The sequence below is a fragment of the Sphaerodactylus townsendi genome, linkage group LG02 (assembly GCF_021028975.2).
Source record: "Sphaerodactylus townsendi isolate TG3544 linkage group LG02, MPM_Stown_v2.3, whole genome shotgun sequence".
Classification (NCBI taxonomy): Eukaryota; Metazoa; Chordata; class Lepidosauria; order Squamata; family Sphaerodactylidae; genus Sphaerodactylus; species Sphaerodactylus townsendi.
The window spans coordinates 145,129,984-145,151,761 of record NC_059426.1 but is presented as its reverse complement, the minus strand read 5'-3'; the positions used below and the strand labels follow the sequence as shown (position 1 = coordinate 145,151,761).

General features: G+C 41.8%; 1 protein-coding gene across 14 annotated transcripts in view; it reads right to left on the bottom strand.

Moving 5' to 3' along the window:
- Positions 1 to 21,778, bottom strand: part of NRXN3 (neurexin 3) — a 1,536,364-nt gene that overhangs the window by 1,061,234 nt on the left and 453,352 nt on the right. For 12 of the 14 annotated variants that reach the window (XR_007243535.1, XM_048485036.1, XM_048485037.1 and 9 more), the window contains one exon: positions 13,287 to 13,448. Coding sequence is in view for 13 of the 14 variants with exons in the window: in XM_048485036.1 (XP_048340993.1) it covers positions 13,287 to 13,448 (162 nt within the window). In the remaining variant the exon portion in view is untranslated. Of the gene's footprint in view, positions 1 to 13,286; positions 13,449 to 15,274; positions 15,299 to 21,778 lie in introns of all 14 variants that reach the window. The other 2 variants (XM_048485034.1, XM_048485035.1) reach the window with 1 other exon arrangement.

Sequence of the window (21,778 nt, the reverse complement as noted above, 5' to 3'; positions counted from 1 at the left end):
GGTCAATGGGTCAGCCATTGGTCAGCTTAGTCAGACATAGCTGGCAAGTCTTATAGCGCGTATGACCAAAATTATAAAGCTAACCTGTTGCCTTTGTTCCAGCAGATCCACGTGTAGAATGTAGACCAGATTTGCATCCGCTAGCACGCTGCAGGCTGGATGCAACTGATAGAAAGCATTTATCTTTTTGTAACCTTTTTCCTATTATCATAGCTAGTAAACTTTTTCTCTTTTTATAAAGCAACTGTCATTGGCTCTGTCTCGTTTATTCTGGAAACTCTGCTAAGCTCTACTTATGAGTAAATAATTTTTCCCAATAATAGTAAGACCCTGGTTCTTCAGAAGTGACTGGTCATTAGTAAGATATCCTGACCTGGATAGCCCAGGCTAGCTTGATCTCATCAGATTTCAGAGCTATATGTAGGGTTGACCCTGGCAAGTATTTGGATGGGACCAATTACACTATTGGAATACCAAGGAATACCAGGTTTATGACACAAAGGTAGACAAAGGCATATGACCTGTGAACGTATCTTGTCTTGAAAACCCCACTGGGGTCATTGTAAGTCAGGTGTGACTTGACAGCAAAAAAATAATGAAAAAGAAAGAAAGAACAAAGATATGGAAGGTTGAGAACCACTGGGTTAGACCACCTGCAGCTAGTCCAAGGAGGCTCTTGTATTTTGAGGGAAGGGTTAAAGCATGCTGAAATTACAAAGCCTAGATATTATGTGTCGAATGAATATCTGCAGTGTCATAAAATATAAATTTCTCTAGCATGAAACAAACAAACAATAATATTGTGTGTGGGTAAGATGGAAAGCTGACCAGAAAAACTGCAAATTCAGCTGTTATTGTTGCCAAAATGGGTCAAAAAGAAATCTAAGGATGACAATAGTTCTTTTCTATTCTCTGCTGTATTTTAGTTATATTTATTTATTTTATTTCTTAGTTTTTTATACTGCCCCATCCCCAAGGGGCTCTGGGCAGTTTACAACATAAAATCCAACATACTATTTAACGAGGAGCAAACAATAAGAACAGTTTACATGGCCCCAACAATTTAGATTACTAAAATAAGGAATAAAATCCCATTTAAAATATTGGTCATACAATAAAATAAAAGGCGCCCAATAAACCTAATATCAGACCCTCTCCTCAGAACAGAAAAAAGAGAGAGAGGGAGGATGGCGGGACCCAATGATATGGTACCCTGATGTAGAAGCAGATATTCATTTATGGATTATATTTCAGACTGTATATTTATTTGTAACTGTTAATGTATACTGAATTAGCCCTTTGGCATGCTTTTGTAGCTATATAGTTAAAAGTTAGATACTGTTGCATGCATTGCTATGGCCAATACATTTTTGTTGGTTATTCTAATAAAATTATGATTTGGCAAACATGAAAAATAAGATATATTAATGTGCATATCATACAACCAAATTGTAAAGCAGTAATTAAAGCCTCTAGCTGTCCCTTTAAATCCTCCCAGACTCTATTGTTTTAAATGCAGCAGCTTCTGATTCTTCATGTTTGGTCAATAGCTGATTATACATTGGTGCTCTGCCACACACTGAAGGGAAGATTCTCTTCAGGGCAGAGCATCTGTTAAGGACGCCTTCTCCCTGCTCTCACACTCACTGCACAGCAGATCCCACAATCTCCACTGTCTGAGAGAGCGGGCAAACGGCGACTGTGGAACCAATGGCCCTGCATTATTCTTTGTTTTGGACTTTTTTATCCACCTTGCCTCCCATGCTCTACTTTAACCCTCCCCAATGGTTGGGAGGGCTTTTAAAAACTTTATTGCAACTTCAAGCATTTGTACCGTATTAGATCTATTAAAGTAATGGAATATTGAAATGTCAAGAAATATATATATATATATAAACATTGTTTTTGCCATGGCGGCATTGCTTTTGCCATGGCGGCGGCGGCAGCAGCAGCAATAGCAGCAGCAGGAAGTATGTTTGAGCATGTGGAGAGGGAGAAGGGAGGATATTATTTCTAGAACATAATTCCCTTCTTCAGCAGAGTGTGATCCAGGGAACTGCTTTGCCTCTTCCGTTTGGGAAGATTATTTTTGGAAAGGAGCTACAATATCGATATAATTGCAATAACAGCAAGAACGATATAACAGTAACTTAAATTACTTTAACAGAGCCATCAGTCCTGCGGCTATGTGCCTTTAAGAGTGAGTTGATGGGCAGAGTTAACAGAAACAGGAAAAGCAGACCTGGGAGAGTTCAGAGGCAAGCTACACAGTAGGCAGTGGGGTGCTTCCTCACATGTAAACACAGAATTGTGAGGAGACCCACCACAACCTTACTAAGCAGTGAAGAGCCATGAGGTAAATGTTCCATGCATAATAGATCAATCATTTCCTCTTCCTTCCTGTACCCCTCCCTCTACTGCCTGAATGGATTTCTTAATTTGTAACTTTTCCTTAGAGGAGAAGGAGGGAGACTGCAATCCTAAACAGGGTTAACCCCTTTAATGTCAATCCCCAGCTGCACAACACATCCCTGAGCTTCTGTCTATTACCTGTCTCCAGGCATAAAAGCCCAAACACGGCCAGAGGCCCAAAACCTTTGACCCAGGGCTTGCAGTCTATGTCCATTGTATCAATTGCTTCACAAGATTCAGAACCTCCCCAGAAATTGGCTTTGTTTTCTTGTTTATTTGTTTATTTTAATTGTATCTTTTTAAGCTTAAATGGTTGTTTATTTACATTATGCCTAAGTATTTTAATCAGCTGCTTTGGGTTCCATTAGGGAGAAAAGGGGTATGATAAATAAATGAAACAAAATAGGCATCGGTATAACTGCTTAAGTTTGCACTATACTGCACTGTTCATAAAAATGTCAATGCAAAAATAACATTAAAACTGAATCAATTAAATGTGGAAAATTTGGCTTGAGAGAGTGGCACCAGTAGCATAACTATAATGGGGACATCAGGGAAAATCATCCCCCACGTCCACACTCTTCCTCCCTCGCCCCGTCCCACCAGGCCTGGAAAAAGCTTTTCAGCCAGCTGCAAAGAGCAGCCGGCTAAACTAAGGTAAGTGGGCAAGGGATGGTGGCAAGGGATGGCGGGGCGCCCCCACACCCCTCCAAGCCCAGCAGAAGCTTTTCAGCCAGCTGCTCTTTGCAGCCAGCTGAACTAAGGTAAGTGGGTGGGGGAGGGGCACCACAGAGGGGCCTGCAGGGGTCGAGTCCCACGGGAGTGTGGGACCCGGGTGCCAGTTTGCTCCAGGTGCCATTCCCCCCAAAACATATGAGTTTGATTGGCACCGGGATGAAGCAGAAACAAAATGGGGATTTTTGAAGTTGAAAAAATGGCCCTGTGAAATTTGGCCCTGATTGATGCATGTACTGTTTTGTTTGAGGGCTGTTTCTACCTGTGCACAGCCACAGAAGGTCCCATCCTCAATATGCCCACTCTCAACAAACCAAATCAGGGAAGGTGACATGGAGCAAAAAAAAAAAACCCACTGAAGACTATTTGTCTAGGGTGGCCACTCTGATTTCCATTTCAGTGGCCTTGCCTGCACTAAGCACTATTACCAGATTTTGATCCTCCACATTCACACATTAGAAAGGAAGGAATCGGGGTGGGGGAGATGGCAATGCCTAAAAATGCATGTATTCTTTGCACTGCATGATCTTCTGTTTAAATATACCTGCAGTATACAGAATTGCTGTTGTACTCATCTGTCATTCTCTATTTTGTATAGACTGTGCCAGTATATTATACCTTAACTTACTAAAGTGGTTGCCTGGTATTAAAATGAGTTAATACAAACAAGCATACAAACATCAAGCTGGATTTTTCTGAAGATGATATTTATTTATGTATTTATTATTTAGACAGATTTATTTCCCCATTCTTTACAACAGTCTCAGAGCAGGTTGCATGAAAACAGATTTATCTCTCTCTATTGGGTGCTGGCTGCATAATGCAAACTTTTCCTGGATGAGGCAAATTGTTTAGATCCTTTCCAGTCTGGATTTAGGCCTGTAGATGACCTGCCCCATGGGATGAACAGAAGGAGTGTGACTCTATTGATGCTCCTGGACCCCTCAATGACTTTCAGTACCATTACACTCATTATATTCTTCTGGACCATATATCTGAACTGGGATTGGGAGACACTGTCTGCAATGGCTCTGGTCTTACCAGGAGGGCAGGTTTCAGAAGGTGGTGCTAGAGGTCTACCTTTGGTCTATGGAGTCCCACGAGGTTCCATCTTGTCCCCTATTCTCTTTAAGATTTAAATGAAACTGCTGATGTGGTCACCAGAGATTTGGGCTAGGTTGTCAACAACATGTGGATGACACTCAGCTCTATCTTGCACTAAAATGAAACTACACACTTGATCTTAGCCAAAAGGCCGAGAAGCGATGAGGCTATAGAAACCCTGAATAGTGCCTGGAAGCCATTTTGAAAGCTTAATCCCAACTAAGTGGAAACTTAATTCTAAATAGATTAAAGTACTACTGGTGGGTGGAAGGCACACCTACACTAGCTTCTAATCTATTTCTGCTCTCTGGTAAACTTCCATAGTACAATTGGGGATTTGAACCGAGGTCAGTGAGGGTCCTAATCTGCCACTCTATCCCAGAGGCATAGCTATGGAAAATGGAGCCTGGTGCAAAATCTGAGTTTTGTGCCCCAACCCCATGTTTGTGTGTGTTTTTTGTATTTTTAGTGTTTTTTTCAGTTTTTGGCCTGCAGGGGCGCAGCTTTTAGGCTAGCAGCACCAAAATGTCAGGGTATCTTTAGGAGACTCTCCTGATGATACCACCCAGGTTTGGTAAAGTTTGGTTCAGGGGGCCAAAGTTATGGACCCTCAAAGGTGTAGCCCCCATCTCCTATTGAAAACAATGGGGGATGGGGGCACCCCTTTTGGGAGTCCATAACTTTGGACCCCCTGAACCAAACGTCACCGTCACCATGAAATTTTTCGAGCTGCTAGCCTAAAAATCGCACCCCCTGCAGGCCAAAAACTGAAAAAATACTAAAAAATACAAAACATAAACCTGAATTTTTGCGCGCTCCCCAGGCGCGCCCCCGGTGCAACACACACACCCTGGCCCCCTTGTAGCTTCACCTCTGCTCTATCCACTATACAACACTGACTCTCAGTAGGGTTAGGATTGAAGAACTTGGAAACAATGCAAGCGAACAAAAACGCTGTCTGTGGAAATATGTACATGCATGCAGGTAGTATAGGCACTAAAAGGCCACAGTCTCACACTTCAAACTTGGAAAGCCTTGGGCACAAAACCCAGCAAAGCACACAGATGCTATCCCTGGTTAGTTGTGAGAAAGTGAGCTATAGAAAATGGAAATGGACAATCATGAAGATACTTTTTTTGTCTATATTATTACTCCCCTAGTTGGTGTTCTCCCCCTTTGATGCTATAATAAATGTCAGAGGGGAGACAAGAAAGAGAATTAAGGGCATGTTTTGATTAGTTACATCCAACAACTAAACAGACCTGAAGAACTGGTTCTGGTGGGTTTTCCAGGTTGTGTGGCCGTGGTCTGGTGGATTTTGTTCCTAACATTTCGCCTGCATCTGTGGCTGGCATCTTCAGAGGTGTATCACAGAGAAAAGTCTGTTTCACACTGTGTCTAAGTGAGAAGGGAAAGTTTAGTGGGGTATATTGTCCATGTCCCAGGGTGGGGAATCAATCATTAAGTGTTTGGGTGGAACTTGCTATGCAAAGGTGTGGTTGAGTGCATTGTATTATGGTTGGGGTTATCAGTCCATTTTTTAAGTACTGGGAGCCAGGCTTTGCTAATTTTTAACATCTCTTCTTTCTTATTGAAGTTGTCCTGGTGTTTGTGAATTTCAACGATAGGAACAAAATCCACCAGACCACGGCCACACAGCCCGGAAAACCCACCAGAACCATCTGAATTCAGCCGTGAAAGCCTTCGACAATAGACCTGAAGAACTTCAAGTCCTTCGACAATACAGCTTCAAATCCAGTTGCCTCTTCTGACTGACCAGGTGTTTATTAACTCCCATGGTTTTGTAGTCCCCCAGGCAGGAAGGATAGAGGAAATTTCTCAGAATCCTAGTAAGATGCCATATTTGCTAGTGGATAGCATGTGACTTAGTGGGTGGGTGGGAAGTTCTACAGGGCTGCAATATAGAGTGTCATAACTGCCTACTGTAATATTTAAGGGAAATTAATTAATGTTGCCGGCAAAAAAAAAAGAACAGAAGAGACAAAGCCTTAATCATATTCTATCAACAGCCTCCACTTCGAAAAAAATTAAAACGTAAGCAAACTTGTGATACAAAGTATTGAAGTACAGCATTATTCTACCTCTTGGTGCCACACGGGTTGAACAATGTGCAAGGGAAGTGTAGACAATAAAGCAAACGAAGAATTTGTATTTGCCCTTAGAAATCTCTTCTGCAGAATGGAGAGAAAAGAAAAACTGGCAAGCAAAGTGCTGGGCTAAATGGCTCTTCCTAGCAACACTGCCCATGAATACGATGGATGGAACAATGAAGCAACAGGATGAAAAGAGATGGACAGGAAGGCCTGGCAGGTATTGCTGCATCTAATGTCTGTGATTTTCTGAAGTGTGTCCCAGTCTGAAGACTCTCATCAGCCATCTCCCCCAAATCTGTACTCAGCACCAGTCCATTGATTCAAGGCTGTTAAAAAACAGTACTCCCTGCTTTTGAACATTCCCAGGAAGAGAGGTTCCAAGCTTCGAATGGGGAGTCCTTTGGGCAGTAATGGTCACTTCTTACAGACACTTCTGTGGCCAGAAGCCGAAGGGAAATAAATACCAGAATCATATCAGATTTGGCCTTTCTTGTTGGAGAATCCTGAGCTGAGGTTTAAGCGTGAATATTGGCTTTGTTCTCCCCTTTGAATAGGCTTGTGTAGATTTAGGAATAGGGTGGTTTAGCTCCTTTCCCACAAGAAAGGTGTAGTTTTGTGTCAAAAACTGGCAAATTTCTGCAGGGAGGCTGTTCCACAACTTGGGGCCCTCCACAGAAAAGGCCCTCCTGCATGCCCCCTTCTGCCACACCTCAGCAGCAGAAGGGATCACCAGGAGGGCCTCCCCATTTGACCTGAGTGCATGTGCTGGCTCATATGGGTGTAGGTACTCCTTCAGGTAGGTGGGACCCAAGCCATTTAGGGTTTTAAATATGACTGTCAATACCCTGAATTGGGACCAACAGCAAATAGGGAGCCAGTGGGGTTCTTTCAAGGCCGGCGTTATATGCAACCAGCAAGGTTGACCCATCATCAGCCTAGCTGCTGCATTTTGCACCAGCTCCAGCTTTCAAACCATCTTCAAGGGAAGCCCCATGTAAAGCGCATTCCAGTAATCAAGACGGGAAGTTACCAGGGCATGCAGTGCTGTGGCCAGGTCTCTTCTGTCCAGATAAGGGTGAAGCTGGAATCCAAGAGTACCCATAGATCTTGCACCTGGTCCTACTTTATCCAGCACCAGGTGCCCTCTGATCTCCTGGACTTGGGGACCTTCTTACCCACAGCCCCTCTGTCTTATCTGGATTCAGCCTTAGTTTGTGGGAGCAAAGATACAACCACTTCCCCTCTGCAGATGCTGTGTTGTCCCCAGGTGGGGGAAGGGATGGAATACTTGGCATGTCCAGTTAGAAGAATCAGGTAACAGCAATGTGAAAAATCTCTGCCTGAGCCCTGGGAGAGCAGCTGTCAATCAGAAAAATGGTGTGGCTCGCTATAAGGCAGCTGCGCACATATGTGGGTAAACTGTGGCTTCCATGTTCCCAGTCTTTCTGGCTTGGATGCCAGTCTTTCTGCTTAGATTCCACAGTTCACAATCTTTCCATTTCAGTCCACTGGAACTCACTGTAAATCTGATGGACTTTTAAAGTTCTGCTTTGCAGCTCCTGAATTTATTTCCAAGTCAAGTTCAAATAATCACCAGAAGGCTTTTCCCCTCCACACATCTGTGTTGTGAAAGCAGCCAGGCGTTTTGCATTGTGAAAATGGAGTGCTGGCAACCAGCTGGAAAGCATGGTTTTAATAGGGGCAACTGACCAGCCTTTCAAACTCTCTGGCTCCATTCCTTGATGCCGTGGCTGCCATCTTAGTATAGCACATGGATGCAAAACAGGATGCTGTTTGCTACATCCCTGCTGCAGCCAACATCCGGCCCTTTGAGCGGCAAATCATTGCTTTCAGCTGTGGTGGAAGAGGGAGTCTTCTTGACAGCAAGTACCTTCTGCCAAGGTTATCAGTTGTAGCCAAGGAAAACAATCCTCTGCATTTTACTCAGCAAGGAGAAGGGAGACTATAAACACCAAACATTATCCCAAAGCCCGCAGGTGCCAGCAATCCAAATAAACGTGGAGCAATTAACAGAATTAACACAGCTTTAAATAGCTTGGCTCACCAGATGCAGAGTCCTAGCAGGGTTCCATAAAATGTAAAGTTATTAGAGATTAAACCGTTAATCATCTGTTCAGTGACTAGATGCAAAAACCATCCTGTTTGAAATAGGCTAATAATCAGAACAGGAGGCAAGGATTTCATGGGCTCAATTATACTATTCCTTTTCTCTTTTTTTACCTCATGCTCTGTATCTACCGTCTCGACAATTCTGCTCCTTTCTAGTTTTAGTACATTGGTAGGAGAGAAATCGTGGCCAGACGTCTCTCTTGAAAAATGTCAGATCTACTCATGCAGAATAAAGAGGCGTTAATGGGGTGACAAAGTAGACGGCATCATTTCAGACTCTTTGTGGGGACACCATTTTTGAATGCTGCCTCTCATAAACTATACCCTGAAAGTAGAAAGCTACCACATGAGCAGGAGAGATTTTAGCTTTCCTGTGGTGCTAGATTTCTGCTTGCAGTCAGGGTTTAAAAAACATAGGGCAGAATAACAATTTATGGTTCCTCTGTCTTCCGTTTGAACAGGTACAAATCTCTGTACAAACTTAATGTCTACTCATTCCCACTTGGTGCATGCATAAATTAAGCGAGAGAGTGGATAGGATAGATTTGTGAGGATCTGAACTACCGAACTGCAAATTAAAGGGTGTTCTGATCGCAGAGGTCCCCCAACTTTTTTGAACCAGTGGCCTCTTTAGAATTGTGACACAGGATGGTGGACACAACTATAAAATGGCTGCCACAAGAGGTGATGCCAGTCACAAAATGAGGTTATGCATGACTCTCATAGTAACTCTTCTCCTTTTCAGGCAGAAACACTGCTTAACAGGATGCCTTTTAAAATGCAGTTTGTAAACATGTGGCTTGTCAAAACCCTGTACAGCCAATCAGATTTCCAGTGGTCAGTCAGAAGCCCTGGTAGGCAGAAACTCCACCAGGCCACACCCACTTTTAAAAAACACTTGGAGTGCATCAAGAAAGGTGTTCATGGGTTCCCTGCCACCCATTGGTGCCATGCTGGAGACCTTGGCCTAGAGCCTAAAAGAGAGTAGCATAGTGTCAAGCCCCGGATCTGTGTCTCAAATCAGACTTTGCAACTCGAAGGTTTAGAAGTCTTTACTGGCAAACATCAGCGACTGGAGCAGAAAAGCTCGTTCTGCTGGAACTATCACACTACCCCAATATATCAACCCCTGTTCACCTCTCCCCTCCCTTTCCCTTAATTCTATCCCACACTACAGAAAGCACAAAAGACAGGAATTTAGGATATATTCAAGGTCAGAAGACTGAGATAAAGCCATCTGGCCCTGGGTGCCTCTACTTGGTTACCTAGGGAAAATGAAAGTGTTTTGCCATCAACTTGTTCATTCCCCATTCCCCCAGGTGATTCAGGTAAGCATCAAGTAGAAGGAAATTCCACAGGCAAAGTGCTACCTGTCAAACTCAAGCCCTTATTTCTTGCCATTACCACCCAGGGGAGCCCAGGAGAATGTGACACCAAAGATCCTGTTGTCTATGCTTTGCTTTGCTTTGCTTGCATTGCAACAAAGGGTTCTCAGGCCAAACAGACACCACCTTTTCCTCATAAGGCTTCTGGGAATGCTTTCACTTAGAGAATGTCTATTAGGGAAGGGGATGCTTGGGGTGCTTCGCTGGGGCATATAGGCTGCTATTGTGTATGTGAATACCAGATTTGGCAAAACCTTTGGAGTGAACCAGTTCGAACTCTGATGCAATAAACCTGATTTCTGCAACCCTGAGTCTGGTTGTTGGGAGGAGGTTGATGGACACAATACCCCCATTGGTAAAGCCCTGCCTCTGGTCACCACCTACCTAATTTCTGGACAGTCAGGTTAGGCAGGCTCAAAAACCCCGTTCTAGGCCCAATTGTGTTTTTTTACCCAGACTCTTAAATAAGGGTTTATCTTTAACATCATTTGGATAATCTATAATCTGTTTAGTTAGCCCTCAATAAACTCTGTCACACAGGTTCTGGTGGGTTTTCCAGGCTGTGTGGCTGTGGTCTGGTGGATTTTGTTCCTAACGTTTCGCCTGCATCTGTGGCTGGCATCTTCAGTGGTGTATCACAAAGTCTGTTTCTCACTGTGTCAGAGGCCCTTTCCACACGGGCCAAAAGTGGCGGCGGTGGGCCGGTAAAACAGCATTTTGGTGGGGACTGCTCGCACAGGCGCCGCTGTCAAATTGCTGCAGCGGTGCCCAGCTCCCGCCCAAATGGGGTTTTTGAATCTCACTCAGTTTAGGGTGTTTTGCTTCAACACAATATCCACTCTGTTTCCTGATCTTGTTCATAGTAATAATTTTGCTAATATTTTTCTAAAGTGCTTACAATTTTTCTCTGTTATCTTTTTAATTGTACATTTATATAATGTTTCGTATACTGTGTGGACCTTTTACGTTGTTCCTGGTATCTTCTCTGTTCAACAATATGCTTCCAAATGTATCTTTGATCTGCTTCACAAAAATGAATGACCTTTCTGGCCCCACAAACATCTTCTGTTTTCATCCAGCCTTTATTGGACTATTATTAGTGCCTGAACTTTAACTAAATGCCATCCTGTCTCCCTCTTCTAATTTGTTTCATATATTTTTCCTCCTTGTTATATATTTTCCTCCGCTTCATGTCACAATTTTTAAACGGGAAAGGTGTGCAAATGCAATTTACTGCTGTTTATACAATGAATCTACATTTGTATCACACTGACCTTATTTTACTAATTTGCTAAATTGCTGTTTATTTTATTGTTGGCAGCATTTTCAAAAACTGAGGGGTTTTGTCTCTCAGAATTTTTGTTTATGCACTCATATCCATATCTGTCATTTCTCCTAACTCCCTAAAATTTCTCCCAACTCCCTACAATTTCTTTTCCAACAGAAACTGGTTTTAAGATTTATTGTATAAATGCTTTTTAAAAAACTGGATATGAGAAGAGCCAGTCATATGATAAATAAATAAAAATGAATAACTTTTAATCAATGGCTGCCCTCCAAATTTGGACAGTTTATCATTTTCTGCTTGCCAGTGCCATATTTTCATTTTTTTTAAAAAAATTGTTTACTAGTACACATTGGAAGACTCCTGATATACCAGCCTTGATAAAGCAAACATATATTTGGACAGTGGATAGCTAGAATACTGTTATAAAAGGGTTAAAGATTCTTTTAACAGACTAATGTTTGTTCAGAGTTTATGGGGTAGAAAGTTCCAACCACAAGAGAAAAACAAATGATAAAAAGGAAGTGAATAGGCTAAAAACAAGTGTGTGAGTTATAATGAAAGCCACACATCTGATAAACCACAAGTAGAGGGCAGGAGGTCGCGTAAAAGAAGCTGGCATAATTAACTAATGCATATTAACTTTTTTGTATAAATAAGGGGTGTTGATAATGATCATGGATGTATATAAGTGGGGTTGGGGCTTGCTACATGTTGGGTATGGGTTTATTATATGTAATAGGTGTTCCAGAAAGTTGTACCTCCTGATTTCCTCAGCAAATAGAAAGAGGGAGCAGGACCATATGAACTGCTGTAACCTCTATGCTACTTCAAGTAGAACAGGAAACACCACCTGCTTTGCTCCCTTTATTAATAAAGCTGCTTTGAATTCTGACCACTGGGTTCAATGTTTCTCCTGAACCTGATAGGGCAGGTTGCAGAGAGTCTCTTGTGAGCCTGAAAGAGCAGGTGACTGAGAGTATTTATAACAATACCAATGGAACATCATGTATATCACCCTGAGTTCCATAATGAAAGAAAGGTGAGCTATAAATATTCAATATATTTCACCATTAGTCCTTTTCAGTGGTGTAGTGCCCATGGGGTGGGGGGTGGGGATGATGCCCTGGGTGGAGCAGCAGCAGAGGTGTGGCTGGGCCATTGAGGGGCCATGGCGGGGCATTCCGGGGTGATGCTGCGGCAGGGGCACAGGCAGTGGTGGGATTCAGCAGGTTCGCACCACTTCGGCAGAACCAGTTGTTAAAATGGTGCTTGTAAACAACCAATCCCACCAATGGGCGCAGGGCACACATGCAGCCTGGGAGCAGTTTCCCCTCGCTCCGCCTCTGGTCCTTTTATAATTTTCCTCTTCTTTTTAATTTTGTTTCTATGCCATTTTGTTTTCCCCTTGGTCTGTCACTTGTCTTATATGTTTTTGCTATATTCTGTATTTTCTCTCTCAGAGAAGGGTCTATGGTGTGAGGGTTAACTGTTTTTTTCCACAAAAGTCCTACAAGTTGAGAACAGATAGCCTTCAACAGTCTCCAACTCCAGTTTGCTTTGTCCATTCTTCCCTCAGACCCAGTTCATATTGACAGTATGAGGAATTTTCACTTTACTTCCATTTCCTCATCACTAACCCCTGCCCCAGTCTCAGAATGTGAATGAAGACCAGGTGTTACACCTGGTATCACCTGCCTTCATCATATACCCGTGGTGGCGAACCTTTGGCACTCCAGATGTTAGGGACTACAATTCCCATCAGCCCCTGCCAACATGGCCAATTGTAGGGGTTGATGGGAATTGTAGTCCGTAACTTCTGGAGTGCCAAAGGTTCACCACCACTGTCATATACCCATATTTGAACACTAATTGCTGTTTCAAGTGACAGAGGTCTGGCAGTGGAACACAAGGTGACACAAGGTGACAGTTCAGGTGACAGAGGTCTGGCAGTGGAACACAAGGTAACACCTACATGTTTTCATATATGGTCAATTGCATCTAGAAATGATTTGTGGCATAAGCATGAATTTCACCATCTGCACCCGATGATTCAGGTGCAATGCCCATACTACTTGGTCATTGTCAAATAAGTTGATGATGTAGGTCTGAAACCATTACCTCTTTGAGGCAGCCCATGAAGTTGTTGCTGATAGGAGATCCAGGTAAATCAGCCGTACTGGGGCTCCCACCTACATAGAAGAAGTCATCTGAACCAAGCATGGTGTAGTCCTCTTGGGTGTAGCCTGTGGTCGTGAGGATTCCATCCACAGAGATTGTCACCTGTTTGAAGGACACAATGGACAAAACAAAAAAGAAAAGAAAAACAAAATTCCCAGCAATGACCTTACAGTTCTTATAAGAGCAAGTCATCTCCCCTACTTTTTGATGTAACTTTTAGGATAAGTTTTGTGGAGGTTTGTTTTGTTTAGTGCAGCCCAGTTCCATTTACTGGTCTGTTGTTCTGCCCCTTGATTTCAATTCCTCTGTTGCCTGTTTTCTTTCTTTCAGTACTGATAGAAACCAAAGAGAGCTATGCTACCTGCCAGAATGCCTTCTTGCTTAATCAGGCCAGAAAATGGAACTGTTCTTAGAAGAGAGAAAGAGAACTTATCTGAGCTGATTTTATGATTAATTAATCATTGTTTGTAGTGATTATTGTTAGTTACGATCGTTAGTAAAGACACTAATGAAGACGAAGTTGATATATTTGATTTTGCTTCTTTTTTTTGCGCACGGCACACTGACGGTCATGCATTCAGGGAAGGGAGGGAAGGAAGGGATCTCACTTTCAATACATTATGGATGAGCATGCTATGTACCTACAGAGGCACACACCCCACCACCCGCCACCGCAACTTAAAAAGAAAAAAGAGGAAATAAAGAAACCTATATTGACCCAAAATGTTATTGATAATCATAGAAAAGAGGAAAAAAATAAAAGGAAAGAAACCACACACCAGCAAGTGTGAGAGTTTGAAAGAGAAAGAACAAAATGGCAAGCGTGCACACACACACACACACATTTTCACGCTCATGCCTGTGATATTTGGAAGGAAAGAATGAAAGATTCTGAAAGAGAGAGAGAGAGGAAGGTGGACTTTCACACTTGCATGCAGTCATCAAAAAAATGAAAAACAAAACTAGACTAAAAGAAAATCATCCAAACAGTAAGAGAAAAATATTTGTTTGAAAAGGCCCAAAAGATTTCAAATCCCATAACACATGGAAGGTGAAGGGAGACAGAAGGAGAGCAGGGGAAGGGAGGGGGTGAAATTGAGGTGTATTTGGTTAAAAGGTTATTAGTGACTGGCAGGAGATATGGAGGAAAAGAGATTGAGATGTAATATGGTGGGATGGGGCAGAGTGGAAGACTAGGTAGGGCTTAACCAGATGTGGTCATGCCATGCAAAGTGTGTACTGAAACAAACAACCGGCTGAGCTCCTTTCGGCCATGGCAAGTGAAAGGTCAAAGAAAGAGAGAGAGAGGGAGAGAGAGAGAGGGAGAGAGATTGTGAATGTGTGTGGGAAGTTGACAGGAAAAAGAGGGTAGAATGGAGTTGGGAAGAAGAGGAACTCTGGCCAGTTTTGCCTACAACAGCCATTGCCACAACAAAAGAATGAAAGGAAAAGGCCGGCTTCACCACAACAAACTATAGGCCCTGACATGGTTGTTGACTGAAAAGCCTTCAGAGAATCCAAAGCAACAGAGGGGACAAGAGAGAACATGGAAGAAAAATAAAACAGGAAGAGAAGAGAAGAGGTCAAAAAAGAAATATATCTAACAAAAATATTTTTAAAAGATAGAAAACGGAAGAAGCCAAAGAAAGAGATGATCAGACCCCATTTCCAGAACTGTTGTGTTTGTTTGTTTGCTTCTTGTTTTTTTCTTAAAGAAAATGTTTTTTTTTCAAAAAAAAGTACAAAGTAAAGAGGAAGGAAGGTGTTTACAGCAAAATCAAAAGAAAAACAAAAGGGGAAGAGATAAGTATAAAGGGGAGGGGAAAACAGGGTGGTGGGGAATGGAGAGGTAAAGGCAGGTAACACACGGCAAACCCAAAAAAAGAGACAATAAGAATGATATCTACCAGACAATGTAGTTTGTTTACCATAGCGTGTCCAATGCCTGAGTGCTTTGCGGAAAAGGGGGAAGAAAGGAAATTAAAAATTGTGAACAGAACGATTGTTAATAAAAATAACTAAAAGCAAAGATGAGTCGTTAGGGTGTTAGTACATTAGTCGGTTAGTAAAAATGACACATTGCATGAATGGTCTAGTGTTAGTCTTTCAAAAAAAGGCGTGGGGCGCCCAACACACACAGAGTGAGAAAGAGGACAATATGAGCAGGACTGTCTGGGAAACCATGCCATATAGATTGTTAGGAGGAAGAGGGCTACCTACCCCTTCCCGTTCTCTCTAAACAGTTTCCATCCCATCCCATCTGAAGATATTTCAGTAACACTCCCCACTGCCCACCACACTGGATTTTTTAAAAAAGACCAGAGAATGTAAACAATACTTACTTTCTAAAAGCCCATCAACGTGTATTCCCCATCCACCCTACTCCACCCAATACAAATATGTACCACCACAAGAGATTCCAATAGTGTCCCATTCCAGCCCATTTCTCTCTCCTTTCAGTGATCCCAGTCACAACTACCCTCAGATGCTGATCAGTTACTCTAACCAACCGAATATATTTCTTGGGTGCAGGCTGTTGATTGACGATTCCCAGGGGTTGTCCTTCCCGTCCCCCAAATTCCAGATTTCTTTAGAGCAGATGGACTGGTGACTCTCAGGAAAGACACACAGAACAAGAGAGATTGGACTAATAGAGACAATGCGTAGCTCACCTGTGATACTCAGAAGGCTGGGGAGAAGCTTGCCTAATAGTAGAAGGCATGGTGACTGCTTGCATCAGATATTTTGGAAGGAAGGGAAGAATGCTGATAGAATTTAGCATATCCTGGGGGGAGGGGGAGAAGGAGGCCTCCGTTGCTCATTGATAGGTTCATAAAGGCCAGGCCTCTATCAAGAACACTTTGAATTTACGGAGCAAGAGGTATCCTCTTCAGTATAATAATAATGAAGAAAATTGCTTTGGTCTTTTAATTACCTCAAGTTTCATAAATGACTAATTAATTTATCTACAGAGTTGTTTAGAAGGATGCTTTCATCTCATGTAGCAGCTTCTCTGCTTCACTTGGGGCCACTCGTATTATTAATATGATTATGTAGCCCACAGAAGTTCACTGTTCAACCAACAGCCAATTGTTGTTCCAGAAATGCAGGAAACTTAATCAGGAATGATACTGCAGGAAACAAAATGCTTGGTTTGTGTAGATGTTGGGCAAGATTCCCGGAAGGATTTCACAGACAGGTTCCACAGGCACCCTTCAGGGAAGTTTACATCATGGAGCAGCATGCAATAGAAATGGGATTAGCATGATGGACTATAATGGACTCACTGAGTCTTTTCAGGGCCAGTGATTCTGTTAAACTATAGTTGTCATGGTGTGTATATTTGGCCCATCATAGCTTCTGGGAAACAGGTTCTACAGACTTGTGCAGTATTTCAAAAATTACAGATCTCAGGTACCCAGAGTTAACAGTGGGACAAAATAAAAACAACCATGTAACAACCCCAGTCCAACAGAGGTCAGTCCAACCTCTTGCAAAATGGACTTCTACAAAACTTTAGAAAAGTGTGTCAATTTAGCATTGTATAGGTGTTCAGTTAGTTGGGGGAAGATAGATGAGTTACTGCAAGACAATGCCTTCAGTAAACTCATTTTGTTTCTTTTCTTTTTCAGTGGTGAAAATACATAAAAACTGGAGTCACTTTAGACATTTACTCCATTCTGTGGAAGTGCTCATTTTCACATTGGTTTCATAGAAGTTTCCCCATATGTGATTTGGAAAAAAATGTGTCCATCAGTCTTTGCTTGGACCCTAAGGTATTCCTTCTGTAGGGCTTTTTTTGTGGGAATAACTGGGTCCACATGATTAATAGTTTATTTTAATTATTTATTTTTATCTACCAGGCTTTTGTTAGAATATAGGAAGTTGATCCGCGGGACTAGAAAGATAGGTTTCTCTTTAAGGTGAAACAGTCCTTCTTAAATTAGTCAAGGACCAAAAACAGTGCTAACAGGATGGTGTAGATGACAGAGGAATGGAATAGGAGCAGAGAGATGAGGAAATTCAAATGACTGACCATGGAGTAGTCACTATTATTCATCAATTAAATCATGTTTCTACCCAGAAATGCAGCTTCCAGGGGCACAAGTATACTTCTAAAAAGTAGGAAGGTAGCATAACAGGGTAGGTGGGTGGGATAAAACTATGCAACCTTTGGGGAAACAAAATCAGAGCACAAACAAATAAATATGCAACCGTGTCAGATTAGGAAATGATGCATAAAAGTACTAACTGCAGTGTTAGTAAATGTATAAAGTGACTCTTAGAAAAGCCTCTCTCCTTATCTAGCATGTCTAAAATAGTATTACCTCTCTCCTCAGTTTGATATAGAAAGACAGGTAGAGGAGTTCAATATAATGAGCCTTGTTAACTGCAGGGATTGAAAGAGGTCTCCAGTTTTGAGCTCTCTTGCTCTCCCAGTAAAATAAAGTGCATTACAAAGAGAAAAGGAGTGACCCTTTTATTGACCCTCTTCTGAATGTACTGGTGAAATATAACAGCAATTTCATTATGCCACGAAACATTTTACAAATATTAAAAGAAAAAAAGTTCTGAAAATAGTAGAATGAACTTTAAATTGGCATTAGTAGGGGAGGGAACCTTAAAAAAAGTCAAATAGGACAATGTGGGATTTTATCATGTAATGATGGGTGAACCTCCCTTGGTAAAAACTGGAAAAGGCCTGTTAATTTATGGGGTTTTTCCCAAGAATCTTCCAATGTTATTACCTAAATGCTTTTTCCAAGACCCACACAGGTCACTTCATGGCGGTTGAAGCTGCTGTATGGGAAGGGAGATCTAGCTCTGTCTTACTTACTTCCACTGCTTCCTCCCCCACCCCACCTCCACACTTTCTGACTACAACAGCCTTCATGAGCTGAAAAACATAAAAAATACTACATTTCCCTGTCTCTCTGGCCCACTGACTTAAATACTATGATAACCTCCTTCTCTCAGCCTTGGAGCCTTATATGCTGATGAATGTAGGGTTGCCAATTTCCAAGTAAGGGTTGGCATCTTCTCAGATTTACAACTGTTCTCCAGATGACACAGATCCGGTCTTTTGGATAAAATGGGATTGCTGGAGAGAAGATTTTATGGTGCACCATAGACTGTAGGAGAAATGGAAGCCCCTCCCTAGGAACTGCTCTAAAATCTTCAGGACTTTCCCAAGCTAGTACAGTGGAACCTTGGTTTTCGTTGGTAATCCATAAAAAAAAATCAATGAAAACTGAAACCGATGAAAACCGAGGCAAACTTTTCCACAGGAATCAATGTAAATCCAATTAATCCATTCTAGGCACTCCAAAAAACATACCAAAACACATTTTTGGTGAATAAGCATAGTGTTTAATGCTGAAAACAGTAACAAACAATAACATTAGGACCAGCTTCAGAGCCAGTGGACCAATGTCGCACCAAAAAGCTGTCCAAAGAGGTCTGTTTCTGATGCCACTTTAAGATGTGTCTGAAATGGGGCAAGATGATATCATTAAACAAGTTGCAGACATGGCCTGCAACAGCTTTTTCTGGGTGATTGTTCTCCACAAACCCCTGCACCTTACTGCAAATCGATGAAACCTGAGACAAATTTTTCACTGAAAAAATAGATGAAAACCGAAACCGATGAGAACCAAAGGCAATGAAAACCGAGTTTCCACTGTACTGGAAACCCTAGTCGAGCTCTCCTTCCCACTCCCCCCCCCCCCCCCATGCTGCAACCACTGTACTCTTTGGGAAGAAGCGGGGTGGGGGTGGAAAGGAAAAAGAGAGAGAGTCTTCCATCCCTCCGCTCCACTTCAGTCTCTCCACTGAAGGTCCTCAGGGCTATCATGTACACATTAGTATTGATGATGAATATTATAAGTCATAAAGAATTGTGTTCGGAATTTAGGGTCAAATTATGAGCTGATCTACACTTGCAGCAAAACTTTCTGATGTAACTCTTTCTGGATGAATCACTTCAGAATATGGGTGCAGAGATATTATTCCACTATGATGGCTCAGTTTCCACATGCACATACATCAGCCTGCGCATAGAAAACACACACACCAAGCAGGGAAAAGAAAAAGGTAATAGAGTTCCTGATGTACCAGTTTTCAGTGTTTGAGGGAGGGGGGATTTTCTCTACATCAAGTGTGAAGTTTTACAGTCTAGCAAGAGTTGCAATGCGTGATTCTGCTGATGCATGTAGATTTTTAATACACTTGAGAAGAAAATGAGAAAGATGTACTTATTTATTTGTAAAAACTTGACCTCTTTTCAACTATTCTAATTGCTATTCCCCCCCCCTCCCCCCGGTCCTACATTTTGAACAAGCACAGTTCTGGCAAGCCATGAAGATTCATGGTCCTTTGGATATTGCCTGTCAGTGAAGACAGATTCTCACCCATCCAATTCCCAGATAATCACCAAAATAGTCAATGAAGCAGAGGCATAATTTTAGAGATTAGCCATCCTGAAAACGTCAATAACTGAACAATGTGGATAAAATGAATTTTAAAAGTTGCATTTCCAAATTTCATTTGAGTCTGACAATCGTTTACTGGACTTGTGAAGATGCCTGAAGAAAAGCATTAGGCTCATCCACAAAATGAGGAATTAACTGGGGATCTGTATCTATTACAGTAGAAGCAAATGTTGCCTTCAGTGGCATCCAGCAGCCCTATGCTACTTTGAACAGAACTGAGGCTGAAGGCATGTAGTCATTCTCCTTGTGCACAAATGTATCCAATATGAACAATAAGAGGACTGCATTCCCCAGTTTGTGTATGTATGAAGGGCTGTCAAGTTGCTTCCCACTCATTGTGACCCTATGAATCAATGTCCTCCAATTACATACATCAAATATGCCATTCTATAAGAAGTGGGATTTCTGCTATTAAACTATGGAAAGTTAAATGGAAGTGAGGAAAGTTAAATGGAAGTAAGGAATGATGAGGGCATAGCAATTCCCTTGCACTACCAAATTCATAGAAGCCGCTACCAATCACAGTTGGTTCCATCTACCATATTATGCAACGTATATTCATTTATTTATTTTGCTATGGGCTAGTCATTCAGAGAGCGGGCATGGCGGCGGGTATTGTTAATGCAACCTCATCTACATTATATTTATAAACCAATTTCAAATATTCTATCACACTCCAGTATGACCAGTATGACCAGTCACTGGGATCACTGGGGAAAGGGAACCAATGGTCTCATGCTGAGGCTTTCCCTTTGTTTTCTTACCCTCAGAAATGAATGGCAGCCATTCACTTAAATGGAATAAGGTATACAGCCCCCCTTGGAGCTGACACTGCAATGAAGACAAAATTTCTGACAAGGAGTGGCTCAGACTTAACTGATAGGGATGCCAAAGGCGGGAGAGGTCAAGTCCTTCATGTACACATGAACTGCCCATCATTAAAAGTAGTAATTGTGGGATTGTGACAGGGAGAGTAGAAGGACAGTCTTGTCCTGTTTGCCAAGAATAAAAGACTGCTTTGTTATAACAGCACAAATCCCAAATGTACATATCTGTAGTGATTAGATTAAAGAGAGTTAAAGCTGAAAGAGACTGAGGATCTCACCATCTAGATGAGTTGCTATAGATTGTGATAGGCTGTACTGATGTACGTGTTAGTGATTTTACTGTCCTATTTTATGTTGGAAACTGCACTGAGCTTCCCCAAGGGGAAGGGCGGCATATAACTAGATAAATTAATGAAATAATAGCTCCAAAAGTAGTGGGCAACAAAATGGCAAATGCACCTGGGCTGTTGATTGAAATATGGCTACTTTGTTTCCAATTGCTTATACTTAAGGAGGAAAAAGGGAAAGGGTTTTAATTAATAATCGGACATTCCTCCTATTCAACTATTTCTTTAAGAAGTAGGAGTCCAGCCCTGTGCATCCAGAAGCACATCCCAAAACATTAAATATTGCTCAGGTGAGAGCAAAGGATCACTCCTGCATCTCTCAAGTGATACAAAATAAAATTACAGAGTAAGGAAAATTATGGTGCTGTAAGACCTACAGTTATTAAAAGAAAAGAGAACTCCGCTGTTGGTCTTATGTAAGGATTGTCAATACAAAAAGGTTCTGGAAAGTGAGCAAAATTATGCAAAAAAAAAAAAAAGTCCACAGGGAGAAAGGATTTCCCCAGCCCTTTACTATGATTAGTGAATACCCTTCGGCATGAGGATTATTACTTTCAACTAGTGTAAACATCCCCCGAAGGCAGCTTTTCAGTCTGTAAGTGAGCAGAGTTAACATTCATGTCAGCATGCAAAATAAATGAATCTGGATGGCTGTGTTTAAAAAACAAACAAAACATAAAATTATTAATTTAAAAGAATCTTACCTCACAAGGTATTTACACAGCATTTACTAATCATTAAGACCCCAAATAATTTGCATATGCAAT